This window comes from Accipiter gentilis, chromosome 21 (assembly GCF_929443795.1).
Source record: "Accipiter gentilis chromosome 21, bAccGen1.1, whole genome shotgun sequence".
Lineage (NCBI taxonomy): Eukaryota > Metazoa > Chordata > Aves > Accipitriformes > Accipitridae > Astur > Astur gentilis.
This window is the reverse complement of record NC_064900.1, coordinates 7,779,547-7,805,000: the sequence shown is the minus strand read 5'-3', so window position 1 is coordinate 7,805,000 and position 25,454 is coordinate 7,779,547. Positions and strand designations below refer to the sequence as shown.

Here is a 25,454-nt window from a genome sequence, read left to right as displayed (position 1 = left end):
CCCCCGCCCTTTTGGGCAGCGCGAGGGGGGGCTGGCCGTGGCCCGCCCGGCGCCGTGGCTTAGCTGGTTAAAGCGCCTGTCTAGTAAACAGGAGATCCTGGGTTCGAATCCCAGCGGTGCCTGGGCCCTCTCCGGTCTCCTCGCCCAGTCCTTTTTTAGGGAGTCCGCAGCAGCCCGACCCCGGCCGACATAACGCGGCAGCCGCAGGTCTCTGGCCGGGCTCTGTCCCGCCTCCGGCCAGCTCTTCCCGTGCCCGGTGTCCCGCAGTAGCCCAGCACCGCCCGGGGGGCCCAAGGGCTGTTTGTGTACCAAGGTAAACAGGGTGAGGAGCTGCTCGTGTCCGCCATTTTCCTTGTTCCTCCCACAGAGGCTGAGGGGACCCCAGCTGCTGCCCCCCGGGACCTTTTTCTAGCACAGAAGGGCTCTTAACCCACCTGATTTCAGACAAGAAAACAGGTCGTCCCCTTCACCCGAGGACCATCCCCGAAGGGTAAAAACTCGTGGCAGCACCTCTCCTTTACCCCCTCAGTCCCATCACTTGCTCACACTGGACACTCTCCAGCCCCAAGAAGAGTCGCCAGCTTATCGAAACAAAACTACAAATAGCAGTGGCTTTTTACCCTGCTACTCAAAAAGGAGAGGTTTACCTCCTCTGAGTTATGTTCCCTTTCGTGTTTCAGACATTTTGGTGTTGTAGGAAGCGGCACCATGACTTCTGCTAATCAGCAACGGGGCAGGGGGGAGAAACACAAGTAGCCCCCAAAAGAGCCCCAAGAAAAGGCAACTGGCCCGTACGGGGATCGAACCCGCGACCTTGGCGTTATTAGCACCACGCTCTAACCAACTGAGCTAACCGGCCACGCTGTTTACTCTTTCCCCAGTGCCCCTGATCGCGGCCCCTGCCCGGCCGGTGGTGGCCCCGACGCGCCCGGCCCCCGCGGAAGCGGCCCCGTCCCGCAGCGCCCGCGCCGAACAGACACACAAACGCGTGGACGCCACGCGTGTCCCGAGCGCGACTTCCTCCTCCGCTAGCCCACTCGCTGCGGTGCAGAAATGGCGCCCACCCGCGTTCGGCACGCCCCCCCCCCCACGGCCCGGCCGCTACCGAGGCCTCAAAACAACGCCCCGGGGAGCGCAGACAAAAAACGAGTTGTCAGGAGTGGGATTCGAACCCACGCCTCCAGGGGAGACTGCGACCTGAACGCAGCGCCTTAGACCGCTCGGCCATCCTGACCGCTGGACGCACCTCTCCGCCGGCTCGGTTCGGCTCTGCCGCCGAGCCCGTGCCGCCGCATCCCACCCGGCGCTTCCCGGCGGCTTCACCGGCGGCCGCGGAGCACACACGCCTTTTCTGACACCTGAACGGGAGAGGAAGCACCTTCCGTGGGGGCAGCGGCAAAGGCGGCCGACAGCAGAGGAAGCTACTGCTGTAGAGCACGGGTTAGAGCTGCAGGTAGGCAAAAGGCTTTCTGTTACGGCCTCCAGCACTTGCTCAGCGGCCAGATCCTTCAGTATATAAATAGCCCCCTGGAAACACCATCCTTGAACATCACATAGCACCCATCAGAGGCTGGTCTGGAACAGCATCAGTGGCTGCACTTGTTCAAGCAGTTCTGCAGGTGAACGCTACTCTCGGCCCTCTCCAGGACACCACAACTTACTCCTGAGCACTTACTGGAGACGCCAGGCAGCGCAGCCTTGCTAACTCCCTACTCTGTGGCACATCCGTTAATTCTGAGCAGGTGGCAGTGAGGTTGGTTCTGCTTTACTTCCAATGAGCCTGTAGAAGATGATTTCAGGACAGTCGGAGGCAAAGGGAGACTGCTTTCTGACAAAAGAGTGGAAAAAGAACCCCTCAGCTTCTTTGTATTAAGTGTTACAGTGAAGTCTCTTTTCTGTAAAGCAACAAGCCCCTAATATTTTTGTGTTGGAGTGAGGTGCAAATACCTGGTTACACACAGGCTAACATTATTTAGCAGTACTCCGAGATACATTTTTTTTCTCAGTTCTGAAGATAATAGTACAAACTAAAGTCAAACCACTTCCCCCTGCACCCCCCAACAACATTCCTTTAAAAATTTGACCTTAATACCAAAGCCACATAGCCTTCATTCACTTCTCTTAGCTGCATTCATTTGCCATTTCAGAAGATGGTATCCAGAGTTACATGCTAGACCTTCAGCTTCTGAATTTCTCTGAACTAAGCAGAATGTTACTTCATATCCCATCGGTTATGTGGATTTCTTAAGAAAGGCTGAAGCCCTTTCCCGCTGAGAATTTCATACAAATAGAAAAAGCAATTCATCCCCATGGCAGTATCTGATACACAGATGTTGCAGTTATACTGCATTGAGACTACAGTTACATTCAGCCAAAAGAAGACACACAGAATGAAGGGATAATGTGTACAAGAGGTTGATTTAAACTGTATTTACTAATATTCCTTAAAGAAAGAAACCTGCTAGGCTAACAGTAGCTCCAAGGAAAGGGAGAGGAGCTCAGGCCAGAGTGCACATGAACTCTAAAGAAGAAACTATAATCCAAGTTCTGCTAATGTAAACATCCAAACAAAAATAAAGTTATTTTGGAAAGTTCATGTCTTTGAATATGTTTTCCAGAAAACCAGCATAGCAACGCAGATGAGCAGTGTGCTATGTTCCCTAAATTGAGATTATGGTTAAATTGCCCAAGCTGCACAGCCTTCCTTCGTTCCGAAAGCTGCTCAAGACACTTCCACCATGGCTGAATTTATGGACATAAGGACACAAAAACTACAAATTACTGGGGTTTTGTGCCCCCTAGCCCCTGTATCTGCGCAAATAAATTGGAATAATCCCACAGCTTCACTTGGACATCACATCAAGGCAGGTAAAAGAAATTACTAACACAGCTGTATCATATTCCACCAGGACACTGTTGTTATAACAGGAACCACTGATCTGCAAATAGATCTCTCCTTTACTCAAAAGGCTACCAAATGCTATTATCTTATTCCATGGGGAATGACCATACAGGAACCAACATCTAATTTCTTATCAGCACTCTAACTTGTCATGCTCTACCACTTCGCATTAGAAATAAGCTCTTCAAAGGCCCTCATTTGGTATGGAACTTACAGGAACTGTGCCAAATCCCAGAGAAATAGTGTACTATCAATAGAAAACCAGAATATGCAGCGGATATGGCCAGGGACACAGCAGAGGGAGATGGAAGCAGGGAAGACGCACTACCAATTAAAAAAAAAATTGTCTAGAAACTTCATTTACCTGCATATACCATCTCTGATAAGAGAGAGAATACAAACCATTAACCAAGGACTTGCAAAGCATCTACTATTAAAAAATGGGAGCATCTTCTAAGGAAAAATAGTCTATACATTAAAAGGTTTGCACCAAGGAAACCTTACACTACTTAATACTCAGAAGAAAAGAAAACCCCGATCAGGCATTTGTGTTCTGTTTCATAGGAACATAACAGAAATCTACTTCCCTGCTTGAATAAATATTTTGAGCAGAGTAGAGATATGCTTCTTCACTTAGATATAAAAAGTCCTCCTAATGAACAAAAGAGAAAATGAAGTATTCCTCTAAGTCCTTCCTTCATTTTGTTACTCACACATTATAAGGTTTCTATAGTCTTCTTATAGCACCCTGCTCAAGTTTTTTTGTTGTTTCTTTCATGCCCACTCAATCTCTGAACTTTCCTACCTCACGCTTGTCTCTCTTGTTCTTACTTCACTTAGGCTTGTGCTTCTCCTGTCCTGAAGAGGAAAGTTTCCTAACTAAAAAGCATATGCAGAAAACCAAGAAACAAGCAAATGTTTGTTTTTAATAGTTACTCAAAAGTATTTTAAACCAATAGCTTAATTTAAAATAGCTTAATTTTATTAACCTTTGGATACATGGTCTAGTTTCAGTATTAAAAAAAATTGCTGAAGTTGATAAATTCTCTTCCTGAAACACTCAAAAAAATGTAGGTATTTGTTCAAAATAAATGACCACCTTAAAACAGCAGTCCTTTGTTGAAGTCTGCACAGTTACCTGTATGTATAAAATCACTTTCCATTGTTTATTGTAAAGGATAATTAGATGCCAAAGAGAATTTTGAGGTCAGCCAGAGTGAGCTTAGTGAAGGCCTCCCCTTTGCCTGACAGCACCTGCTGGGCAAGAACTTTCTTATTCTTCTGGAGTTGTAGGATCTTTTCTTCTACCGTTCCTTCACAGACAAACCTAAAACCAAAGCCACATCATCTCAACTGCTAGGAAAAAGCATCAGCATTATATAAGCACCTCCCCAGTAAATTTCCAAAGACTTGTCTCAAAAATTAGCAGCCTATTAGGTGACTGACAAAATACACCTGTGCACAGAAAAGAGCTGTTCTCATATCCAGATATTAAAACATTTCAAATAAAAGTCTGATGTACTTAAGGCCTCAGCTTTGGTCATCTGAAGCACTAGTAGTAATTCTGTGACTAAATCCTGTAATGATTGTTTGATACCTGATGGCACCCATTCCACTAAAAGCATCGTACACAAAATAGTATTTTAGATTCCAGTTTCTTTGAATTTGTCAAGCATTTACAATAACTAAGCTAGCCTTTTAGTACTTACAATTACAGATGCTTTTTCTAAAAGCCAACTTTGCCACTTAATAGAAGTGCTCTATACGTTAGTGATATTAGAAAGGTCCAGGTTTAGGGAGTGTGGTGAAAAATCTCCACTCATTAAGAGAAGAGAAATGGTTTGGTGCCTGAATTGTTCTTGGGAATGAACAGAACATTCCCACTAAATCACAGGTTGAAAAACAACAAACCACTGCTAGCTATCAGGACAACAACATGCAGGCAAATGCCACATAGAAACATTTTCATGTGGTCTCTATCTCAGTGCCCAAACCCCAATCCCACTGTCAGACCTTGTGCCTAGCTTCAGGTAAAGAAACAAGCCTCAAACCGAGGCCTTGTCTCACCAACTAAAGCCAGACAGTACATGAGCAGCAACAGCCTCATTTACTGCTAAGCAAAATCCTGACCTGTGTATCACAACATCCTTCTGCTGCCCCACTCGGTAAATGCGGTCACAGGCCTGGTCCTCAAGAGCAGGATTCCTGCAATGTGAAAAAACATATAGCTTAAGGGCTTATGTTCAGGAATAACTGAAATACCGAAACTTCTGAGCTTGCCTCATTTGCCTGCCTCCAGAGCATCCTGTTTTCTTCCTCTGTAGAACTAAAACTCCTCCGAGGTTACGTTAGGTTTACTAGCTTGATTGCCAATATTCACCCTGACTGTATTTCCCTTTGCCCTTGGTAGAAGTATGCTACAACTCCACACAAAGTCAGCTGTATGAATTAGACCACTGTTGCATGTAGCCCCATATTTCTGGCCAATAGTTAGTACTCAGAGAAAGCTGAGGAACTGGTGAGGAAAGAGGAGTATGAAGCAGGAAGGCAAACTCCATTGAAAGAGGCCTTCACTCAAGAATATTTACATAAGACATGGCTCTGACACACAGTTACACGGAATACTTGTTGGCATAATTTCCATATTGTAGAAACATCTCCTTAATGCTGCTATTCAGCAGCTGGTTTTGTACTGAAGCACATTAATTTGCTCTGTACTGTAAGTTCCCATGAGCAACAATTTAGTTAAAAACTGTGATTCTGACTTTGCTGAGGGACAACATAAATATTAGGAGCTCATATGCACTATTTTCATAGACCTGTAAGACCACGAGGTACACTAGCTATACCTGATTACTGACTATGCCCCACACAATCAATTTGTTTCAGGACAAATTTCCTGTAGCCATTACTATACCATTTTCATTACTGTAAGAAATTAAACTAGGGACTACCAAGTCCCCAGTATCCTTTTGTGATACAGACTGCACACATGCTTCTTTGGATTGCTGTTATCCTCCTCTATTTTTTTACCCCTACAGAACTGTATTTCATGGCAGTGAGCACTGGATTGACAAATCAGAGTGTCTTGGAAGAAGGCTGGAGTAAAAACACTTTTCCACAACTGACCACTAGCCCTTACTCAGCTAAACACTTTCCTCCTAACCCAGTTGTATCAGATGTCACAATACACATGGTGAGAAAGCAAGGAACATGCCCTACATATATCCTCTGAGATAGAACTTTTATTTCTTTTTACCAGTGCATGTCGAGGAGAAAGAGGTGGTTTCCTCCAGTCAAGTTCAGGCCAACACCGCCAGCCAGCAACGAGACCAACATTACCTTCAAAGGCCAAAAGAGAGTTAAGAAGCCTGTTTCCAGAAAATTAATGCTTCATATACTCCACATATTAATTTGAACCAAAGGATCTGTTTATCCTATTTATATTAGATGCGTGTATTTATTATGTATTTGGGAGCTTGCCAGATGTTACTTGATGAAGCACAGAAGCATGGACATGGAAATTATGGCTCAGAGAGGCCAGCCTACTATTCCATGTATATTACCATGATACATTTTTACAGACTAGAGAAAGGACTGAAAAGTTCAGACACTCTCTGTGTCCCACTCAAATGACCAGCCTTTCTGATGACAGCCTGTTGCCAACAATGGGACCAATAAGCACCAACTCTGAATTAACAATAATGATTACTTAAACACAGGCAACCGGACTGAAATGGCCTGCTACTCTTTTCACTTTGTTTCCACATAACCTCGTATCTAGAAAAAGGCGAGTAGCTGGGGAGGAACAGGGATATAGCAGATGGTCAGTTTAGAGAAGATTTCTTGTACAGCAGGAAAAGAACTCAATTAAGGGCAGAGACACTTGCTACATATATTTATTACTCAATTTCATGGTATGGTACTGTAAAGCCCTGATCTTGTTTAAGGAGTCAGCTATTCATATAGCTGGCAGAAATCTTCCTTTCTTTAAGTTCAAAGCTAGAAGGAGAAATATCTGTTTTGTGGACAGCAGCTTGTTCAAGAAATCCAGCAAAGAAAACAAGCTAACACACCACATTCTCCCCTCGTAGTCACAGATCCATCCTCAGAGGAGACAGCCTGACCTGCCTCAATCACAGGAATGTCAGCATCCAGATTGAAGTGTAATCATTATGAATAATTCATTTGGATTCACACATCTTTAGTTACCTAGCAAGCTTCCTTCCCTTGGCCAAAATTTCAGACTAGAAGCTATTTTCAAGAAGAGACAACACACTGTAGTTCATCAGTATTTAAACACACACACCCCTCCTGCCCCCAAACACCAACAACTCAAGAGTGAAAGTCACATGAGGTCACCTTATTTTGGATGTGTGCAAAACTATGACTTCTCTCAGCCCAATCCTAGTCTTTCTATCTTCATACAGGGGTGAGGTATGCTCTTGTTAATTTTAGCCTCATTCACAGATTCAACTGTGATCCGCTCCTCTCAAAAAGATTAGTGTGGTAAAAAGTATCTGATGCTTTGGAAAGTGGCAATAAATTCTTACAGGCTCCTTGGCAAGCAAGTGATCTACCAAAAGAAACATCTTTCAGTGCAGAAGCATGGGCTGGAAACAACCATCCTGCTCTGAGTAGAGCTAACTGGCCCCACATCTTCCACACTACTCTCTGTGGCAAAACCATCGTTGAACACACTGATGATTTGGACTACCTTTGAACTAGCTTTGGAGTCCAATGATCTCAGTGCAGAAGGCTAACATCAAAAGGAGCTTTTCAGCAGCTGCTACTGCCCATTATAAGATGTACATTTGTTTTTACAGCTACCTCTTTCCCTGCTGATCTTGGCACCTAGAGGTCCAAATGAACGTGGTGCCAGTAAATGGAAACATGAAGTCAGCTATCACGGCTGCTCATAGCAGCACTAGTAACTGTTTCCCTAACCTCATTGCATACCTGAGGCCCTTTGGGATTGTTATTGAACTCTTCTACCACATCCATTCTCTGCTTAGGATTGACGGAGCCATCCACTGTCACATACTTCAGCCCTAATCGCTGGAGGTGCAGAGCCACAACTTTCAACATACTCGTCCACTGAGAAACAACAACACTGGAGAGAGAGAAAAGGGAGTTAGAACAAGTTCTGTGTGTACTGTAACAGTTTGGTTATTGCAGCGTCTCACCCAAGAGGAGACAATGATTCAGGCACTCTTCCCCACTGCAAACTGGAGCCAAGCCCCCTCCCAATTCAGAAACAGATTCACCTGTAGGTGTAGTGGTAGAACGTGCTGTGGAAGGCTAACACCCAATAAACTTCAGACAAATTAAGTCTATAACTTTCACCTCTATTTTGGGATTTTACATTGACACCTACCAACCACAATTCTGAGCTTTTTCTGCAAATTGAATCAACAGCAACACCAAACTTGGATTCCCCTGGGCCTCTCACTCCCCACACTTTTTGGGTTCAACAGTTTGGAAGGTAATAATTTGTTTGGTAGCTTTTTGCTAGGGAACAAAAGTAATGTTGGTGTTCCCATTCTTATGGTGGGAATGCTTTTTGGAAAAGACTTTGGGAAAAAGCTTTCTACATATGGCGCAACTCTGGAGTTGCCCAAGAACAGGACTTACCCTTCCAACCCACCCCCAACATAACAACACAGGTGTAACTACTTTGCAGCCACACACCTCTAAGTGCATTCTACATTGTTTAACAAAAACAAGCGGAAAACCCTGTAAAAGCGCAGTCTGGTGCAAAGACAGACAGAACTTGCAGTCAGAGCTGCAGGACTTCAGCAACACTTAAGTCCTCTGATCAATGTATTCCTTTATCTCAAACAGGTTCATTTTTAACTGCTACTTTATTCCCCCACTTTTTTTGGGTGGTGGGGTCGGTTGCAGAGCTCAGGGCAAATATTTCTCAACACAACCAAATTATTCCCAATTCTGTTTTTTTTGGAGAAAAGAAGAGTCCTCCTGGGCCTCAAGGCCTGAGATTCTTCACACATTTCCTTAGGTTTACACTTATATACATCTTAAGCTATGCTCTTTTATCTTTGAATTATTTTTTTTCCTCAAAATCCGCTTTCAACTGCTGCAGTACTGCTACCATTTTACCATACCAGGAGGTTTGTATTCAATTATTTTAAACTATTTCTGCTGCTGTCAAGAAACATACTTCTCTCAATCACTATGACTAAAGAAAAGGACATGCTTAGTAACCTTTTCTGAGACTCCGAGTGACTCTGAATAGTTTTCAGTTCAGCCAAGAGGTGAGCTATCTGCAGGGAAAAAAAAAGTTAGTCTGCTTACTGTCATAACTCAGCTCATGTTTGGCTATTCTTCATTAAAATAGAAAGTGATCAAAATAACTCTTCAAATGGAATTGCTTCCATACTCAGACTTTCAAGATATTTTAATAGTCATTAGTAAGAACACTCCCACCATGGAAAACAGGGTTAAGAAATCAAATCATACAAGCATGTTTTATAGATTCCAACCTTTCTGTGAGAAGCCAAGTTATTGACACCTCTCCTCTTGCTGCCATCTCATTTTTTCTAGCTCTTCACAAGCACCATGCTCTCACATCTGCTTTTCTAAACTTCTGTGAATCCTCTGCTCAAGATTTTCACTGACAGCTTACCAGCATAGTCAGATTCTCACAGCTTTATTAGAAGTAGCCATCAATACCTGAGAAGTTGGAGCCTTCCCAGAAGGCATTCAGCAGACTATCAATCTACTCACCTAATTTCATCTAAATTGCCAACTTAGCCTGATCTGCAATTACCGAGGTGTGACAATTCATTAACAATTTAAAAGGCAAAGTGCTGAATTCCAAGCTTCTCAAGGAAGGTAAGAAAGCCACAACCAAAATACCTTGGTGCTCTCCCTGGTGATTTCAAAGATATCTGTTTTAAAAGCTGTGCCATTGAGGTAGACTGTTGACTTGGAATCAGGAGTCTGGAGCTCAGACAGGGTCAAAGCACTAAGTTGTTCCTCAATGGAGAGGGAAAGACCTTCACTGTTCAAGTTCACTTGGTCCAGAGCCTGTGGGAAAGCAAGCAATATAATAAGGGATCACAGTCAAGCCTGAGATCAAATTCAGTACTGCTCCACAGTCTGCACAATGTCTGCTGAGGACAGTGGGTTTGAAGGAAACTATGCAATATGAAGACAGAATGATTAAGAAACACTACTGGGTCAGATGAACAGTCCCTTTGGGCCCTTATTCTGCCCCAAAAAGGGGCAGCGTAGGGAAAGCATGTGAGCTCAGCCATTTTATGTCATCCAGTCTCCTCAGATTGTTGCTCCCATAGCATTTAACAGTTGCAGGATTAAGGATGTTAGAAGATAAATCCCTGCCTGTTCCCTTAGTATCTGGACTTATTCTACAGCTGCTTTATAAGACAGAGCAAAGGGCTTCTGAAAGATTAGTCTACTTCATGCAAGGCAACTTCAGTCAAAGCACTTAGAGAGCTCTCGGAAGCACAAGCCTTTAAAACAGGCTACACTTGTGGACTTGTGCAATTTGCAATACTAGGTTAGGATCAAGACTTCTTCTTTGCCATTAAAACTCTGTTTCTTTTTTTTTTTTTTTTTCCTGAATAAGGGTATTTCTAGAAACACAGCTGCCCACATAGGTCATGCTGGGAAATTCTTCAGTAGGAAGTATGCCCATCTAAAACCTCTTGGGCTGTAAAACACACAGTCCTAGAAATGGCTCAGTTCATACATCCCTAGCTAAGAGACGTGAGGGTGTTACAAAGTCTGTTAACTTACACAAACACTTAAAATCCCCACAAAACCACCACACCACTACAATACAATGCAATTACCACTTTCAGTAAGGAGAGATGGCAGCAGCACTGACGGAGCCTCAACAGCATAGACAAGACGTGGACAGTACTTGAGACCTGGGAGGCACTTTGGGGGCCTGCTAGAAATTCCTTTTGACTGATCCCAAACTCTTGTGCAACTGCCAAGGAAGGAAGACAAAACATCAAGAGCTCTTGGAGGCATTTCCAAGTACTGCCCAGCCACCTCCAGCAAGAGTTTCATCAATAAAAGAACCAACAGGCAAGCAAGTACCTGATTTACAACAGGAACCCATCAAACCCCAAAACAAACAAACAAAAAAAAAAACACACCACAAATCAGAGTACCACATACCTTATACTAATACTGACATCTCTTCTCTGAACAATTAGGCCTTTGTTTCAGAAGGGAATTCTAGATCCAGGGAGGTTAAGTTTTGCCCAGAGCAACAACAGTGAGAAAAGACTTTTGGAACACTATGGTAGGATTCTTTGTAACATCAGGGGAGCATTTTTCAAAGAATTTCTAAGTCCTGACCCCATGTGACCAGGTCTGTTCCCCCTGCTTAAATATGCACTTAGAGTCATTTCTGCAAGTGTTTTCAGGGGAGGGAGTGCTTAAACCTTTCTCAAATGGGTTACCACCAGCATACTCTCTGCCTTCATTTTTCTGCTCTTGTCTCTTTAGGTAGGATTGTAGTGTTGACCTGGAAAAACAAGACAGATTGTGGGATTTACAGCAGGAAAAAAGGCAAGGGGGACCTGAGCTTAACAGGCAAGCTACTGATGCATTAAGATAAGGAAGGTTTCATTAATCATTTAGTCACAAAACAATCAAAAAACCACCCACTTCTGTTTAACTTGAATATGATCAAAACCAAGATCCATTTTGGAAAACACAAGAGGAAGCAAATCTGCTTATTGGAATACCTTGAGTATAATAGGAGCCAGGGCCCAATGGATAGCTTTGTTCATAATAAAAGGACATCTTTAAATGTATATTTAAAAGGAAGGCAGACTCTTTACAGCAACACTGTTGAAAGAGATGCTAGGAGAACATAAACTGACACTGGCTTGCATTACAGCCATCTGGAGAGGCCAGCATAATTTCCTATTGTAGAAATATCACAGGCTAAAGAAGATAAATTCTCTCCTTTACCAGTGCTGGTACATCATCATTTAAGAACTCCTGTTGCAATTCCAAGTCTTTGAAGTCCTGAAATCCATGGGATTAAGTGTAAGGCTAGAATATAAAGCTCATGCAAGGCATGAACATATGGGAGAAAAGAAATTATTCCGTTTCAACTATTACCAGAACAAGCAATGTATTTTCAAACATGCCTGACAGATAGGCAGACAGGGGAAAAAAAATTAACAGGAATTTGTCCAAAAGCTTGTCTTATCTAAAGTGGGTTTCTCTTTCTGATTTTTCATACCAATAAGAAACAAAACCACAAAATACCCTATCTCTACCCACATTCATACCTGGATCTTGCAAACAGCACATTGTACACAGACTGCTCCTCCGCTGAAAGTTTTAACTGATGCAACTGTGTGCTACGTTGGGGCAGAGATACCTGAAGTAAAAATACACAGGATCAGACATATATAGTGCAAAAATCTTATACAGCATCACAGACACCAGCATTTGAAGATTTAACACCATATTCTAAGTCTCAGAAGATAGCTGTTTCTTCATTAAAGTTATTTGTATTAATGTAACTACGACACAACATAGATACTCGCAGAACTCCAAGTAGCCTGGTTAACACTCAAGATAAAAATCTTTATTCCAAATCATCCAATAACAAAAGGCATGAGCAACTAAGTACAGACTACTGCATAACTACCATGGAGGGATTCATTTATTGCATTGTAAAAGTAGCTTCTCAGTTCCCCATTCAGAATCAGGCAGTACCCCAAAACTACACCTTTTAAAGGCTTACGGACACACCAATGACCTAATACTCAGTTTAACAGACTACTTGTAAAGAATAGTGCAGAAAGCCAATGCTCCAGCACGCACCAGATCCACTTGGCATGCTGCAGCTTTGATTCTCAGAGATCTAGGCTAGCTCAGAGACCTAGACTAACTTTCCACCAACTGGACACCTACTTGCAATTACTTGATGTATTATTGTCTGTGTGTGATTTATAACTAAAAGGTTTATTCATTCTGTATATTTCTGCTTTCTGGATAAGCAATCAAAGCATCCCACAGGCATTTGCTCCTCTTGCTCAAGAGACCGCAGTAGACAGGAAAGCTCACACATTAACAAATTTATGCATGCAAATAACTAACTGGCTGCTGCAAGGAAAACAACAGAATGATTGTCCAATTGTGGAGGGTGAAGTTCTTACCAAGGGCTTGCCAGCTGAATCCAGCTGGTCCTTAGTTCTCCGTAATAAGAGGCTCCTGGTTAAAAGCCTTAGCCTCTCTCCTCCCTTCTTTGTGTTGTTATCTACTTGGTACTTCCACACTTTGTATTCATCAAAAGGAGAGCAACGTAGAAACCTATGACAGGAAGGAAGAAGACTTCATACCAAGGGAACAAGAGTTCTTCAGTTACTCTCAAGTGACCAGAACCAAATTCCTTGCTATCCAAAGCAAACCATTTCCAAATGCTGTAACTGCTCGGAGTGCTAAAACAGTTCTAGGTAATTGTGTTGATAACTTGTTTGCGCAAAAGTCTTACCATCACTAATACCATGAAAGCATCTTTCTGATTCTGTATCCATCACTTCCTCTTAGCTCACTATGTCTCAAGCATCACCAGCAAATGAAGGACATCAAGATGCAGAGGCACTTGCCAAAAAGTGTATTCATTTGTTATTTCAAAATCCCATATCTCTTACTTGAAAATTAATTTCAAATATCCAAAATTAATTTCAAATGCAAGTTCCCTCTGGTTCTCCAACACCCTTCATAATCTTTCCCCCCTCAGCAATGAGGAGCACAGAGTTTAACCTGTTTATCATTTGTTTAGAGAAGCTGAAGTTTTCACCATTTCCTTCAATGCCATTGTAGCACAACGCTCTTTAATAAGGTCCTCCCAGGCTGCCCTGGAAGGAACAGGGATTATCGCACAAAACTTCTGTCCATTAAAATTAGTTTTGTGGATATTCATCTTGGAGACATAGGAGATCTGAAACAATTTCCCCTTTATCTTCTATGGAAGCAGAATAGCTACATGCAACAGTAGACACATGGCCAGCCTTGTGCAATGCCTCACCCACAGCCTTTGCAATCCAGTGCCTGAAGTGTTAATATAATTAATTAGTCTCACTACCCTACATATCTTAGAAACCTCTCAAACTTAGAAACAACTTCAGCACTTCATCAGCAAAGAATTAATGGAATTGGAGCCCTGTCCATGTGTTCATGTGCAGCCAGCTCACCTCAGGAGAGAGTACATGTCCAGTAAGTTGTTCTGTATTGGCGTGCCGGTGACAGCCCATCTGGCACTGGCTCTCACTTTGCACACAGCTATAGAGGTTTGAACCTTTGGGTTTTTAATATTGTGAGCTTCATCCAATATAACTCGAGCCCAAGCTACCCTGAGCAGAGGGGAACAGGGAGATGATCCACCCTGAAAGAAGACACAGACCATTTATAACCCAGAGCAATAACCTTGCTAGGCTCTGTAAAGAGCCACAAGCAAACATTTTTCCAGCTAGAAGCCTTTTCCTGATGTTAGTCAGCAGCAATCTGAGCTCTTACTGTCATGTAAGAGACCCTCTCAAAAAAATCCTCTCTTCAAAGCTTCCATGAAAGTTTATAAGCCAAAGAATACAACACTTGCCTGTTCTTAGTAACAATTTCTAATCTTTTGCTGTTTTTCTTGCTTTTAACATTTTATTGCCTCTTTCTTCCCAAGAGGCATTTCATATTAGTAAAATTTTGCTAGGCTGGGACCAAGGACCACATACCATTATTCTGATCTCTCTACAGTTTTATAGATGCCACCTTGAAGTTTCAGGAAACTCAAAGGCCTGTCTGCTTTAAGAGCTACACCTAGATCTGTACCCCGAGGTAGAAGACAACAATATCCACCAGCACGGGACTTCCTCTACATTGCGTAGCCTAGTTCAGCTAGCATTCAGCAATCACTATTATTTTCATAGCCTAGCAAATACACTGCTGTTTCTTCAAGAGTGCAGCATGTAGACTGCCTCAGTCTCAGCTCAGATTGACCCAGAGCCAGAGCACGACAGGTTTCTGGTAGTTTAAAGTGACGTTAGTCCTTCAGGCAGCAAACACCACCAAACAGGAGAATCTAGCGTTCCTTCACGGTCTCACATCAAAAGGAAGCGTATGAGATTCATCACTGTGCTCTTAAAATTACATTTAAAGACATTTCAACTGTATTCAATGTAGCATATTTTATATTACTATATATTATAACATAGAATATTCTATATTAGAACACATTTACTATGAATATTTTTCCCCACTGTCTTTCTGCACTTCACAGCACCTTCTCTCATCACTTTATTTTTATTGTGCAAACTCAACAGGTGACTTACAGGGAGAAAAAAAACCCAAAACAAAACACATTCAACCTGCTGCTCTGCTGCTCACTGTAGCATACATAAGGTGCTACTTGAAACAATAATGGCTTGCAACACCTCAGAACAAAATGTTAAGGCAATCCTGTGTCAATAATATGGCTTCTCACCCTCACATCATGGTCCTGAGCAGGCACTTCCCCTTCCTCTTTGCTTGTGGGAACCTCCTTGGAGAGAAGGCTGTAGGTTGTGACAACAACATCATATTCAGAGAGCCTGCATAAAGGAAAAGTAGCAATCAGGAACAAGAATAAATGAGGAATTAATTTTGCAAGACAGACAAAAAGCATGCTGAAGGTTTAAGAACAACACAGTTAGTTTTACAAGAGCCGAAATGCAGTTTTACAGATGCCGTAGTTTAACCCCATCCAGCAACTAAGCACCACGCAGCTGCTCGATCACTCCCCCCCCCTCCACCCAGTGGGATGGGCATAAGAATCAGGAAAAAAAAAAAAGTAAAACTCACGGGTTGAGAGACAAACAGCTTAATAGAACAGAAAGGAAGAAAATAATAATGATGATAATAATAAAATGACAATAATAATAAAAATAATTGTAATATACAAAACAAGTGACGCACAATGCAATTGCTCACCACTTGCCAACCGATGCACAGTTAGTTCCCAAGCAGCGATCCCCCCCACTCAGGCCAACTCCCCCCAGTTTATATATTCGACATGACGTCACATGGTATGGAATATCCCCTTTGGCCAATTTGGGTCAGCTGTCCTGGCTGTGTCCCCTCCCAACTTCTTGTGCCCCTCCAGCCTTCTTGCTGGGTGGGCACGAGAAGCTGAAAAATCCTTGACTTTGTCTAAACATTACTTGGCAAAAACTGAAAACATCAGTGTTATCAACATTCTCACACTGAACCCAAAACATAGCACTGTACCACCTACTAGGAAGACAATTAACTCTATCCCAGCCAAAACCAGGACAACAGAGAACTGAGCTTCTTAGCAGTCAAACAGGAAGGACACATCATCCCCATTTTATGGATACCAGAAGTAAACACAGCAAGCTCAAGACGACCATAAAAGCCAGTGGTACAGAATGCACACCACATGAGATGAACCCTACTTCAAATCTGGCATCTAGAAATACTGTTCAGCATGGCCTAAAGTGGTGTAGAAAACAGTGATCTACACATACAGCTGATTAAAAAAAAATACAGCCACGAAGCACAAACATGGAAGAAACTGCCAATGACAAGTTTCTGCAAGCAAGAGATGTTTTAGAGAATATACAACTTTTTTGTCTTATCAGGAACAGCAATAGTCTGCGCCAGAACCACTCAGCATGGGTACAGGCCATAAATGTTTTGCTATATACACCCTGACAGCAGACATCAGCCTGACCTGCTGGATCCTCCAGATTTCCATACTTCAGGTTCTTCCATTAGTCTACAGCCACTGAATTTCAACTCTGATATACACAATCTCTTGCTGAGTAGTATTTTACTTTTCTTGGTCATATTTATGGTTTAGCACTTACACCTCTGCATGTTTATCTCGGTTTGGCCCATGGTACAAATAGACCCTCAGTTTGCCACAGTCCACATGTCTGTCAATCTCTTTCTTCCAGTGATGGATCAAGGATGCAGGACAAATGATTAAAGTGCTGTGGGAAGGGATAACAGCAGAATCTGCAGGGAAATATTGCAGACAAGTTTCAATGTCTTCACATTAGACTACAACAAAGAAGTTTTGGAAATTCACAACAATTAAGATGATTGGTCCACTTTTCCTATGAGCATAGTTTGTGAAGCAGACATCTCTACATTGCGTTCTTGGGGACTCTTAGTTCTGGGTGGAAAAAAACCTCTACTTAAACACTAATGCGTCACTTCTTGTCCACTCAGAGTTATGCTACATATCTGTGCAGTTCCTTTGGATAAGCTGAAAGGTTAGAATTCAGGAACTAACCCCGACCTCTCCTAAGAATATATTGCCAAATACACTCTTCTTTCCTGTTCTAGAAGACTGAAATGTTACCATTTTGAACCACAGGAAAAACAAACACACAGTCAGTAAACTTGGCAAGACAGGACCATGCCACTTCCATGAGGATGGAGACAGTAACAGGTTGTGGACACAGAAACAATACTCTTTAAAAACTCTAACATCCCTTACCTCTATAGACAAGAAAAAAGTAATCTTGGGGAAGGGGCGGGGGGGGTGAGAAGAAAAAAAAAACAAACAAACAAGTCACAGGGAGGTGAATAGCAATTAATTTCAGTCCTTATGCTATGAAAACTATGTATATATTTAGATATGTTGAAAAAATTATGAATCTTTTCAAAACAGCATATGCTGGCTTTAACTGGTTCAGGAAACTAATAAATAAAAAAATAAATCCCAGAGCAATATAAAGTAATGACTTGGGAAATCCTACACATCCAATGGAAGAACAAATGACACTGATCAACAGACGGGCCTTGCAAGGGAGTGCAGTATATATTAAGCCCAGTATAATTTTTCACAGAAGAGAAGTGAGCACAGATAGAGTCTGTTGTTTTACAAGCTATAACACTATAACACTTTAGGCATTTCAAATGGCACTGCATCATAATGTATGTACTGTACAATGGAAACAGTTCTGTACCGTTTTTGGATAGCCACATTTCTAACTTCTCCTTTCTTTTCTCTGTCTTCAGCTGCTTCTGGGCCAGAATGAGAGCAATCATCGTTAGAGTCTTCCCCAAGCCCATGTCATCCGCTGGAAAAAGACACACAGAAGTTGTGATGACATGCTGAAAAGAGCCCCACTAGCTCAGATTGACACTGAGGTAAATACTGCAACAGAAATTGCCCTGAAGAACCTGGGAAATAAAAATACAAATATGACCCTTTCAGGGTATGATTTAGTAATGGGTTAATAGCTATAATCGGTCAAAAGGCACAGAAAAAGAAGCCCCTTCAACATGCCTACCAAATAACCAGTTATTGGCCTCCCAGTAAGTTATATGCCAAACTGTTGCTGCCATAAATCTGCCCCCAAAACCCACTTCCCTGTTCTGTTGCTTACCCAGAATTCCTCCACACGGCCTCTGACTCTCCCTCCAGAGTAGCCATGTGAGCGCCTGTTTTTGGTGCTGCAGCAGCGGAACCTGAGAGGGCAAGAGAGAGGATTTGAAGTTAGCACCTTGCAAAGTTCAGACACTTCTGCTTCCTTTACCAAATTATCCAGTTGAACTGGCCTACTACAATCTAACTATAAAGGAGTTTGCCTAGCTGTCCTTTTCCCACATGGACAATGATACCCAAGATAAGCAACTTCTGCAGACAGGAGGTCAGCAGCATCATAGATCAGTCTTGCTAATGCTTTAGGCACAAACCAGCCTAGCCCTCACAGAGCATCTAAAGAAGGCTTGTTCAGGTGGAAAATCCACCCTAGCCTACCTTGCTCACAACAGGCATCACCGTCAAGGAGAGGGACTGAGAACACTTCCCCTTTTCTCACCAAGTCTAAGACCCCTACAGACTCTTAAAAGACAGGAAAAGGGACTACATACTATCATCATAAGACATCGAATAGCCTTCTCCAGCACTGAAAAGGTCCCAAGAGGATCTGACAAGTGACACAACATATATACACCAATGCACCATCTTGCAGAGGCATGTGCCTTCAAATATCTGGCACAAAACCTCAACTATGGGTTCTGCACCACCTAATAGATAAAGAACTGCTCTTTGGCAAATCAGAACAGACTACTCTGGAGTCCACTGGGTTGCATGAACTTGATCATCTACAATTCTTTTTTAAAAGACTATTTCTTATAGCTCACTGGGAGACCTAACTGGGAGAAAATAACAGTAAGTGTTCTCAGTCTGTTCCTCACTAGAGACCTGCCTCTGTTGCCAGTCATGTACAAATAAATGATTGTGGGTTGGTTGCTTTGTCTGAGGCACTACTGCTTCATTCAAGCACTAAATATTCTCACGACACCACAGCAGGAGGGTAGAACATCAGCATTGGCAGTCTGAAGCAACTCTCATAGATAGAAAGTAATCAGAGCATCTCCTTCTGGCAGGATGAAAATTGCAAAGTACTTCAAAGTGTGAAAGGGCAGGATGCTCTAGGGTACTACCCAGACGTTACACTTCATTTATCAGCACGACATCCTCCATCCTTGCCAACTCACCTTCAATCCAGAGGGATCTTCAGCTGCTGTCTGCTCTGTTGGACAGGATTCTAGAGATATGTGAAGATGATCAATAGCCTCGCTTGTGGCACTGTGTACAGCCCTAATTCGGTCTTCTGTCATTCTTCCTCCATATAGATTCTGCACACCAGAGTTCACTGGAAAGATACAGTATTATGCATTAAATGTGTTTACAAAGCTAACTTTCCCAAGCAGATCTTTCATCTCAGAGATTGATCTCAGTGGCTACAGATGCCTGGGGGGCAGTATGCAGCCCACAGTAACAAAAAAGGTCTATTAGTACTCATGTATTTCCACAAGTTGCAGGATTATTTCAGAAATAGTTTTCACCAGTATTCTCTTTAACGAAAAAAGTCTTTTTGTACTTACTTCCAAAACTGTGGCCATAATATTCACTGGAACCCCAAGTAGCAGCAGCAGAGGGGTGACTGTGTGAGCCTGAAGAGGTCCTTGCTGTAGGATCCTGGAGTGGTATTGGTGTTACCAACTTTGTGCCACCTGGCCTGCCAAAGGTGTTAGGCAAAAATTCCTCACGGCAGCTGCTGCTTGTTGTGCTATCCTCCCCTTAATAAGAAAGGAATCACAGGCTGAAAAGGTTGCACAGCAGACCTCAGAGCCTTGCATTACAGCCCAGAGAAGGCCCCTTGTTTTGCCCAATAGTCTGCTTGCAAAATATTATTAAGTGGTCATATGGATTTAACAGCAGGATAGCAGGTTACCATATCACCTGAGCCACTGCAACTACTAACATGCATGTTCTTAGCCTGCTCTTATGTGACAGGCAATGCAGTTCAGCTCAAGCCTCAATGTGTGGTTTATACCAATGCAGTGAACTTTGCAACTGTGATCAGATAAGAGCAAACACAAGGTCAGTTCTGCACACAGTTCCCAGAGGATATATTCCTTTTAAAGACGTCTTTGTTGTCAATGTTTTGGTCACAAAAATTATCGAAACATCCAAGAACGAATGGGCCAAGAACTCCTGAGCTTTTCTCTCCATCCTGGAAAGATCTGTCTTGCATAAAACCAGATATGGTATAAGACATTGGGACTGCTTGTTGTGTGGTGGCCTGTGAATTACTGCTTCCTTGCTAGAGATCTTCAGTTTCCAGAGTTGTCAAACTGGATCTTTTCATCAACACAATTGATATTATGATCACAAAGTAACTCTCCTGTCGAGGTCATTGTACAGATAACCCAGCAAAATGCCTCTCTTCCACAGGTGATTAATACTAGTTAATAGAATTAGGAAATCACTTTACAGGAATGGCACACTGAAAGGTGCTTATCTTGTATCTGGTAACTGAAACTTTCAGATGCAGCAAAAAAATTTAGCCCTACCTCTTTCAGTAGTATCTGCTGTCAAAATGTTAAGAGCACCTAGTGCAGCTTCCAAATCCTGCACTTGCTTTAATAACCGTTCCCCTTTATCTGGCAGCAGCTGAATGTTCACTGTAGCCAATGTACTCTGCAAAACAAAAAATAATCCAAAACCTAAGCATGCTTACCAAGCTTTCTGCCAACAGAGAACAATCAGATTAGAAGTTTAAAAAACACTAATCTTATACCATAGTAATTTGTACTTTGATACTGTTCTACAATCTCCAAAAGCATTTAAGTGCAATTCAGTGTGGTTAAATAGTCCTTTAGCAGAAAATAAACTAACCATTAGTGTACTTTAGAGGAGATGGAAGGACGCAGGACCTCCCCCTTTTTATGAAACGGGATGAACAGGCAGTCAAGTGACTTGGACAATCTTAACATCTCTCAAAGCACCTAATGTTCAACCTACTTGCACGTTTCTTTCTATACTAGCAGGAACAACAGTTCTGACTTTATTTTGAGGTTCTGGTCTGAGCTCTAAGCAAACAGGTGATCTTATAATAAAAAAATTATGGAACATAGTCATTAGTAATTATTTAAAAAAGCAAACAGACAGGTAGTTTATTTCATCTTTGTGTGAGCTTTCATGGCTAGATCACTCTTACTTCACGAGGCCATGAGAGACCACCAGAAACAGCCACATTATTTAAAAAGGTTAAGCTGGCTGTGCACTGTTCTACCTTAAGCAAATTACTTTCTGGGTAAAGACAGACAACCCCAGGAAGGTCAAAACTGCACCCCCAAACACAGAAGGCTGTATTACCTTAGGGCTAATTGTCTCATATGCAGCTTAAAACAGCTAGCTTGTGCTTAGGCTGAATTCCCTCCCTTGCCCCATCTTCCTAAACCATCCAAATATTTTGAGATTCAGCTGTGAGGGGATACCATATTCTGATGCCTGTCACGAGTTAGGGAAGTCACCCTGAACACAGAACCAAAAAAAAAATAGGAATAGGTGCAATAAATGACCTTTTTCTGCTTCAGCTGGACTACAAGATGGTTGTGAAGAGCTTTAGGATCCTGGGTTCCTTCCACATGATGCAATGGTGCAGCTCCTGGCAAAGATGTACCCTGCATACTCTTTCCTGATTTTCCTGAAGGAACCTCTCTTGACTGCAAACCCTCCACTGATTTCTCAGGTTTACTTTTACCTAATGAGGAATAAACAAATCCTTCTTTGTCACTGTCACTGCTAGAGACTTCAGCAACAGGCTGTCCCAGCCCTGGCCTGATTCGTGTCTTGGGCAGCACTGCCTCTGCTCTTCCCTTCAGGGCAGCATGCTGCAGTGCCAGTTGTGGTACTGCTGCGGAAATTGCATCTTCTTTAGACATCGCTTTCATTTCTCCATTCTTCTGACCAATGTATTCTTTCTCTTTGGTTTCTTTATCCCCACAGCTTTTTAAGCTTTTCTCTCTGAGCTGCTCCTCCTCTGGAGGCTTGGTACTTGTACTTTGCTTTCCAAGACTTAGTGGGAAGAGCCTTGGTCTCCCGCCTGGCTCTTTCTCCACACACTCAGAAGACTTCTTGGATTCCCCATCACAGCCACCATATTTCTCTTCGGCCCAAAGGGTATTTTTCTCTTTCCAAGTGTCCAAAAGACCAAGTTTAGATTCAGACACTGTGCTCTCCTTAAGTTCTGGATCACTCCTATTTCCCATGGACTGCTTCTTTTTAGTTTTCAGCCCTTCTAGAGGTTCTTTCTCTATGGAGGAATCTGAGGTTGATTTCATCTCTTTATGTGACAGCAGCACGCTCTCTTTCTCTGCTTTTACTCCTTTTGCTTTACTTTCCTCTCCATTTCCTTGCTTAATTTGTTTCCAGGATGATGGTTCACGATTCTTGTCTATCACTTTGAATGGATTTCTTTGGCCACTGGGATTGAAGAGAGGTGCTGTGTTGGGCTGGGATCCTAAGGTTTTTGGCGCTTTGGTAGCTTTTGGGTCCTGCAATGTATAAAAGTGAGTAAATACTAACGTACACATTATTAAAGCCTGTTAACAATACACACAACCTGATCATCTCAAGCAAGACTTCATTCTTGGCAAACATCATCTTTCCTATCATTTTAACAGCATCAGGATAAACATTTTACAAGGAATTATCTGCTTTCTTTGCCATTCCCATGTCTTTTGGGGATCAAGTCCCAACAGCACCATCCTCAAGAAAAGAGGACAGCCAGAGATCGAACCCAAGAAACTTTTAAGACCGGAGAACAACGATTACTTCACACAATTTAGGAGTATGAGAAGTCTCATCTGGAGGAGAGCAGGCTGATACGCTTTTCAGCTAGAAAATACAAACTCTCCCACTATGTAGTCTCAGAGGTGATTACAGTATACAGAATGAAAAGTCATGCTAGAATAAGCTGATACTGTAATACAAATGAAACATTCATACCTGCCATGGGACACTTCCACACCATTTCTTCCCATTCAACTTACTATTAAGGCATCGGTAAAACAACCTACCAAAGAATAAAACAAAGATTTGAACTGCAGGAGCCAGTAAAGGAACTCGAAGCTTTTTATAGAAAGTACTTTGCACTGAAACCATCACACACAAGTTCTCTTGATCAGGACTTTATGTCCAGACTTCTGCATAAGCAAAAGGCCACGAACATTGGCAACAAAGCTTTTTACAAAAGCATTGTTCTCTGGGTAAAGATTCCTAAGGTTTTGAGTGGTTTGGTTTTTAATTTTTAGCAATAAAAAAAGGAACTGCTCAGGCAAAAATATTGTCTATGTTCAGAGCCTCAGAAGCATCCCCTGATTTCAGGGTGTAAGGAAACAAGCTATTCTTTTAGTTACACTGCACAGGCCGCCTCAGGACCAGAAAAGCTTTGGATGTGATTTTTTTTTAAACTGGTGATAGCATATGTCCATACGTTCTGTATGGTATGTCTAAATATTTTGATGGTCTTAATATGTTGTATCAGCCGTGGAAACTGGTTTGCTGCTAGATGACTGCAAAAGTAAGATTTGGTAAATAATTATTAGAAATCTTATACTAACACTAGGATTGAAACAATAGACAAAAGTATAGCCAAGCAATGAACTAGCAGAGGTAGTTACTCATAAGTTTTGCAGTTCTTTGCTCTTATGACTAGATGTTCCTGTACACTAGATGAGAACAATGTTGAAACTGACCACAAGTGATTGAAACTGTGTTAAGCTTCAAGATCAAAGAACAATGACAAGAACAAAGAATTCAAGGACAGCCAACAGAACCTCAAATGGGTCGGTGGTCGTAAAAGCAGCCCTTCAACTCAGATGAATTCTTCATTGTGCATGATCGGATGTAGGCAGTACTATGATAATCAGTTACAATAATTTCTATGTAAATGTATACTAATCCGATTAATATGTAATTGTTATTCCATATAACCTGTTTGTGCTGAAGCTGTGGCATGCATGCTAGGTGGAATTATCCCTCGTGCATCCAGCACTGCAATAAAGAATGCCTGCTTTCTAAAACTCCAAAACGAGTCTTAGAGAGTTTCTTTGACCGGCTTTTTGGTATCACTGGCAGCCAACCAGGACTGCTGCAACAACTTTATCAGCATTGGTGAATTTGATGCAACCTTCCCAAGTCTTGGATGAATCCAACCACAGAGCCCTGTTCAATTCTGTTAGAAACAAATGTTATCTGATCACTTCGGTTTATATCATTGAATATAATTGCCAATAAAAATAGCAAACATTTTGAAACATGCTAAGTGGAGGCCCCAAGGCTGGATAAGCCTTTTCGATTCTAGAAGGAAATTGCAAGTCAGCCGCCACCAAACAATTCCAGATGTTCAAACTTGTACAACAAACCTTTGTTTCTACTTTGAGGAACTTACTGGTATTCATCTCTGTGCTGCTGCTGAACCAGGACTTGCAGCTCCACCACGCATCCCTCATGGATCAAGCAGTGAGAAGGAGGAATACTGAAAAGAGGAAAGGAGAGGAAGCGTAAAGACAAGCTGCCCAGGGAACAGCAACGGCGAAACCAATTACTTGGGACAAAAAAACTCGGAGAGTCTTCTCGAGGACTACGTGACTAAGAAAAGTTTACGGCTGCTGGCATAGCGCTGAACTTCCCTCAAAACAGTCGTGTGTGTGTGTCTGTCTGTCTGTCTGTCTCCCCCCCAGCCGCTCAGCAGGGGGAGGCCTCCCGCCCTCCCAACCTCCCCCGCCCTGCACCTACGGCGCCGGCAGGACGAAGCCGCAGGCCGTTGAGCCCTGCGCTCCGCACACGTAGAAGCTCTTTCCCTTGTTGGGGCCATCGCGGACGCCGGTCTTCAGGAAGCACAGGGACCCTGTAGAGCGGAGAAGAGGGGAAGGGGTCAGTCCGGGACAGGCACCCCCCGCCAGAGGCGGGACACCCCCTCCCCGCCGCCCCTCACCGTGCTCCGCGCACCGCACCGCCTCCATCAGCGCAACGGCCGCAACCGCCGCGCCCACTCTTGAAATCAGCCAATCCTACCCAGCGCCTGCGGACCGTCCAATCAGAACGGGGCAAGGTGGAGCCAATCGCCGCTGCGCTGTGACTTCACTGTCCCCCGCCCCCAGCTCCGCGCAGGTTCTGCTTTTCGGGAGAAGGGCGGGAAAAGGAAGGAGCGCTGCTATTGGTGGC

The 25,454-nt window shown here is 42.9% G+C and overlaps 1 protein-coding gene and 3 non-coding genes across 5 annotated transcripts; 1 reads left to right on the top strand and 3 right to left on the bottom strand.

Moving 5' to 3' along the window:
* The first annotated feature begins 48 nt into the window (after positions 1-48).
* On the top strand, positions 49-122 carry TRNAT-AGU (transfer RNA threonine (anticodon AGU)). Its single transcript has one exon. It is a non-coding gene; the product is annotated as a tRNA-Thr (tRNA).
* Positions 123-785: 663 nt separating this feature from the next.
* Positions 786-859, bottom strand: TRNAI-AAU (transfer RNA isoleucine (anticodon AAU)). Its single transcript has one exon. It is a non-coding gene; the product is annotated as a tRNA-Ile (tRNA).
* Positions 860-1,151: 292 nt separating this feature from the next.
* TRNAL-CAG (transfer RNA leucine (anticodon CAG)) lies at positions 1,152-1,234 on the bottom strand. The gene has a single exon. It is a non-coding gene; the product is annotated as a tRNA-Leu (tRNA).
* Positions 1,235-3,808: 2,574 nt separating this feature from the next.
* Positions 3,809-25,262, bottom strand: TTF2 (transcription termination factor 2). Of its 2 annotated transcripts, XM_049824960.1 has the most exons (23): positions 25,225-25,262; positions 25,026-25,137; positions 24,679-24,765; positions 23,235-23,301; positions 21,806-22,780; positions 20,795-20,921; positions 19,823-20,017; positions 19,433-19,590; positions 18,316-18,397; positions 17,893-18,006; positions 16,783-16,933; positions 15,399-15,504; positions 14,119-14,309; positions 13,081-13,234; positions 12,205-12,296; positions 11,344-11,426; positions 10,741-10,880; positions 9,782-9,952; positions 9,128-9,186; positions 7,862-8,015; positions 6,162-6,244; positions 5,033-5,107; positions 3,809-4,229 (listed from the first exon to the last, which is right to left on the bottom strand). In XM_049824960.1, exons 1-23 carry the CDS (start codon positions 25,250-25,252, stop codon positions 4,085-4,087), a joined length of 3,549 nt encoding a protein of 1,182 aa, XP_049680917.1. In that variant the 5' UTR covers positions 25,253-25,262; the 3' UTR covers positions 3,809-4,084. The 2 variants fall into 2 exon arrangements, 1 of the variants encoding a protein (XP_049680917.1); XR_007509090.1 differs by lacking the exon at positions 6,162-6,244 and having other exon boundaries at positions 4,057-4,229.
* Positions 25,263-25,454: the final 192 nt, after the last annotated feature.

What these genes read in the sequence shown, in the direction of transcription:
- TTF2 (XM_049824960.1), bottom strand. Translation starts at nt 25,252, where the DNA reads ATGGAGGCGGTGCGGTGCGCGGAGCACG. An exon ending in GTGGAAGTGTCCCATGGCAG is followed by an intron (nt 22,781 to 23,234) that starts GTATGAATGTTT and finishes TATACATTGCAG; the next exon opens with GACCCAAAAGCTACCAAAGC. An exon ending in AATGTGGCTATCCAAAAACG is followed by an intron (nt 16,934 to 17,892) that starts GTACAGAACTGT and finishes ATTTCCCTGCAG; the next exon opens with ATTCTGCTGTTATCCCTTCC.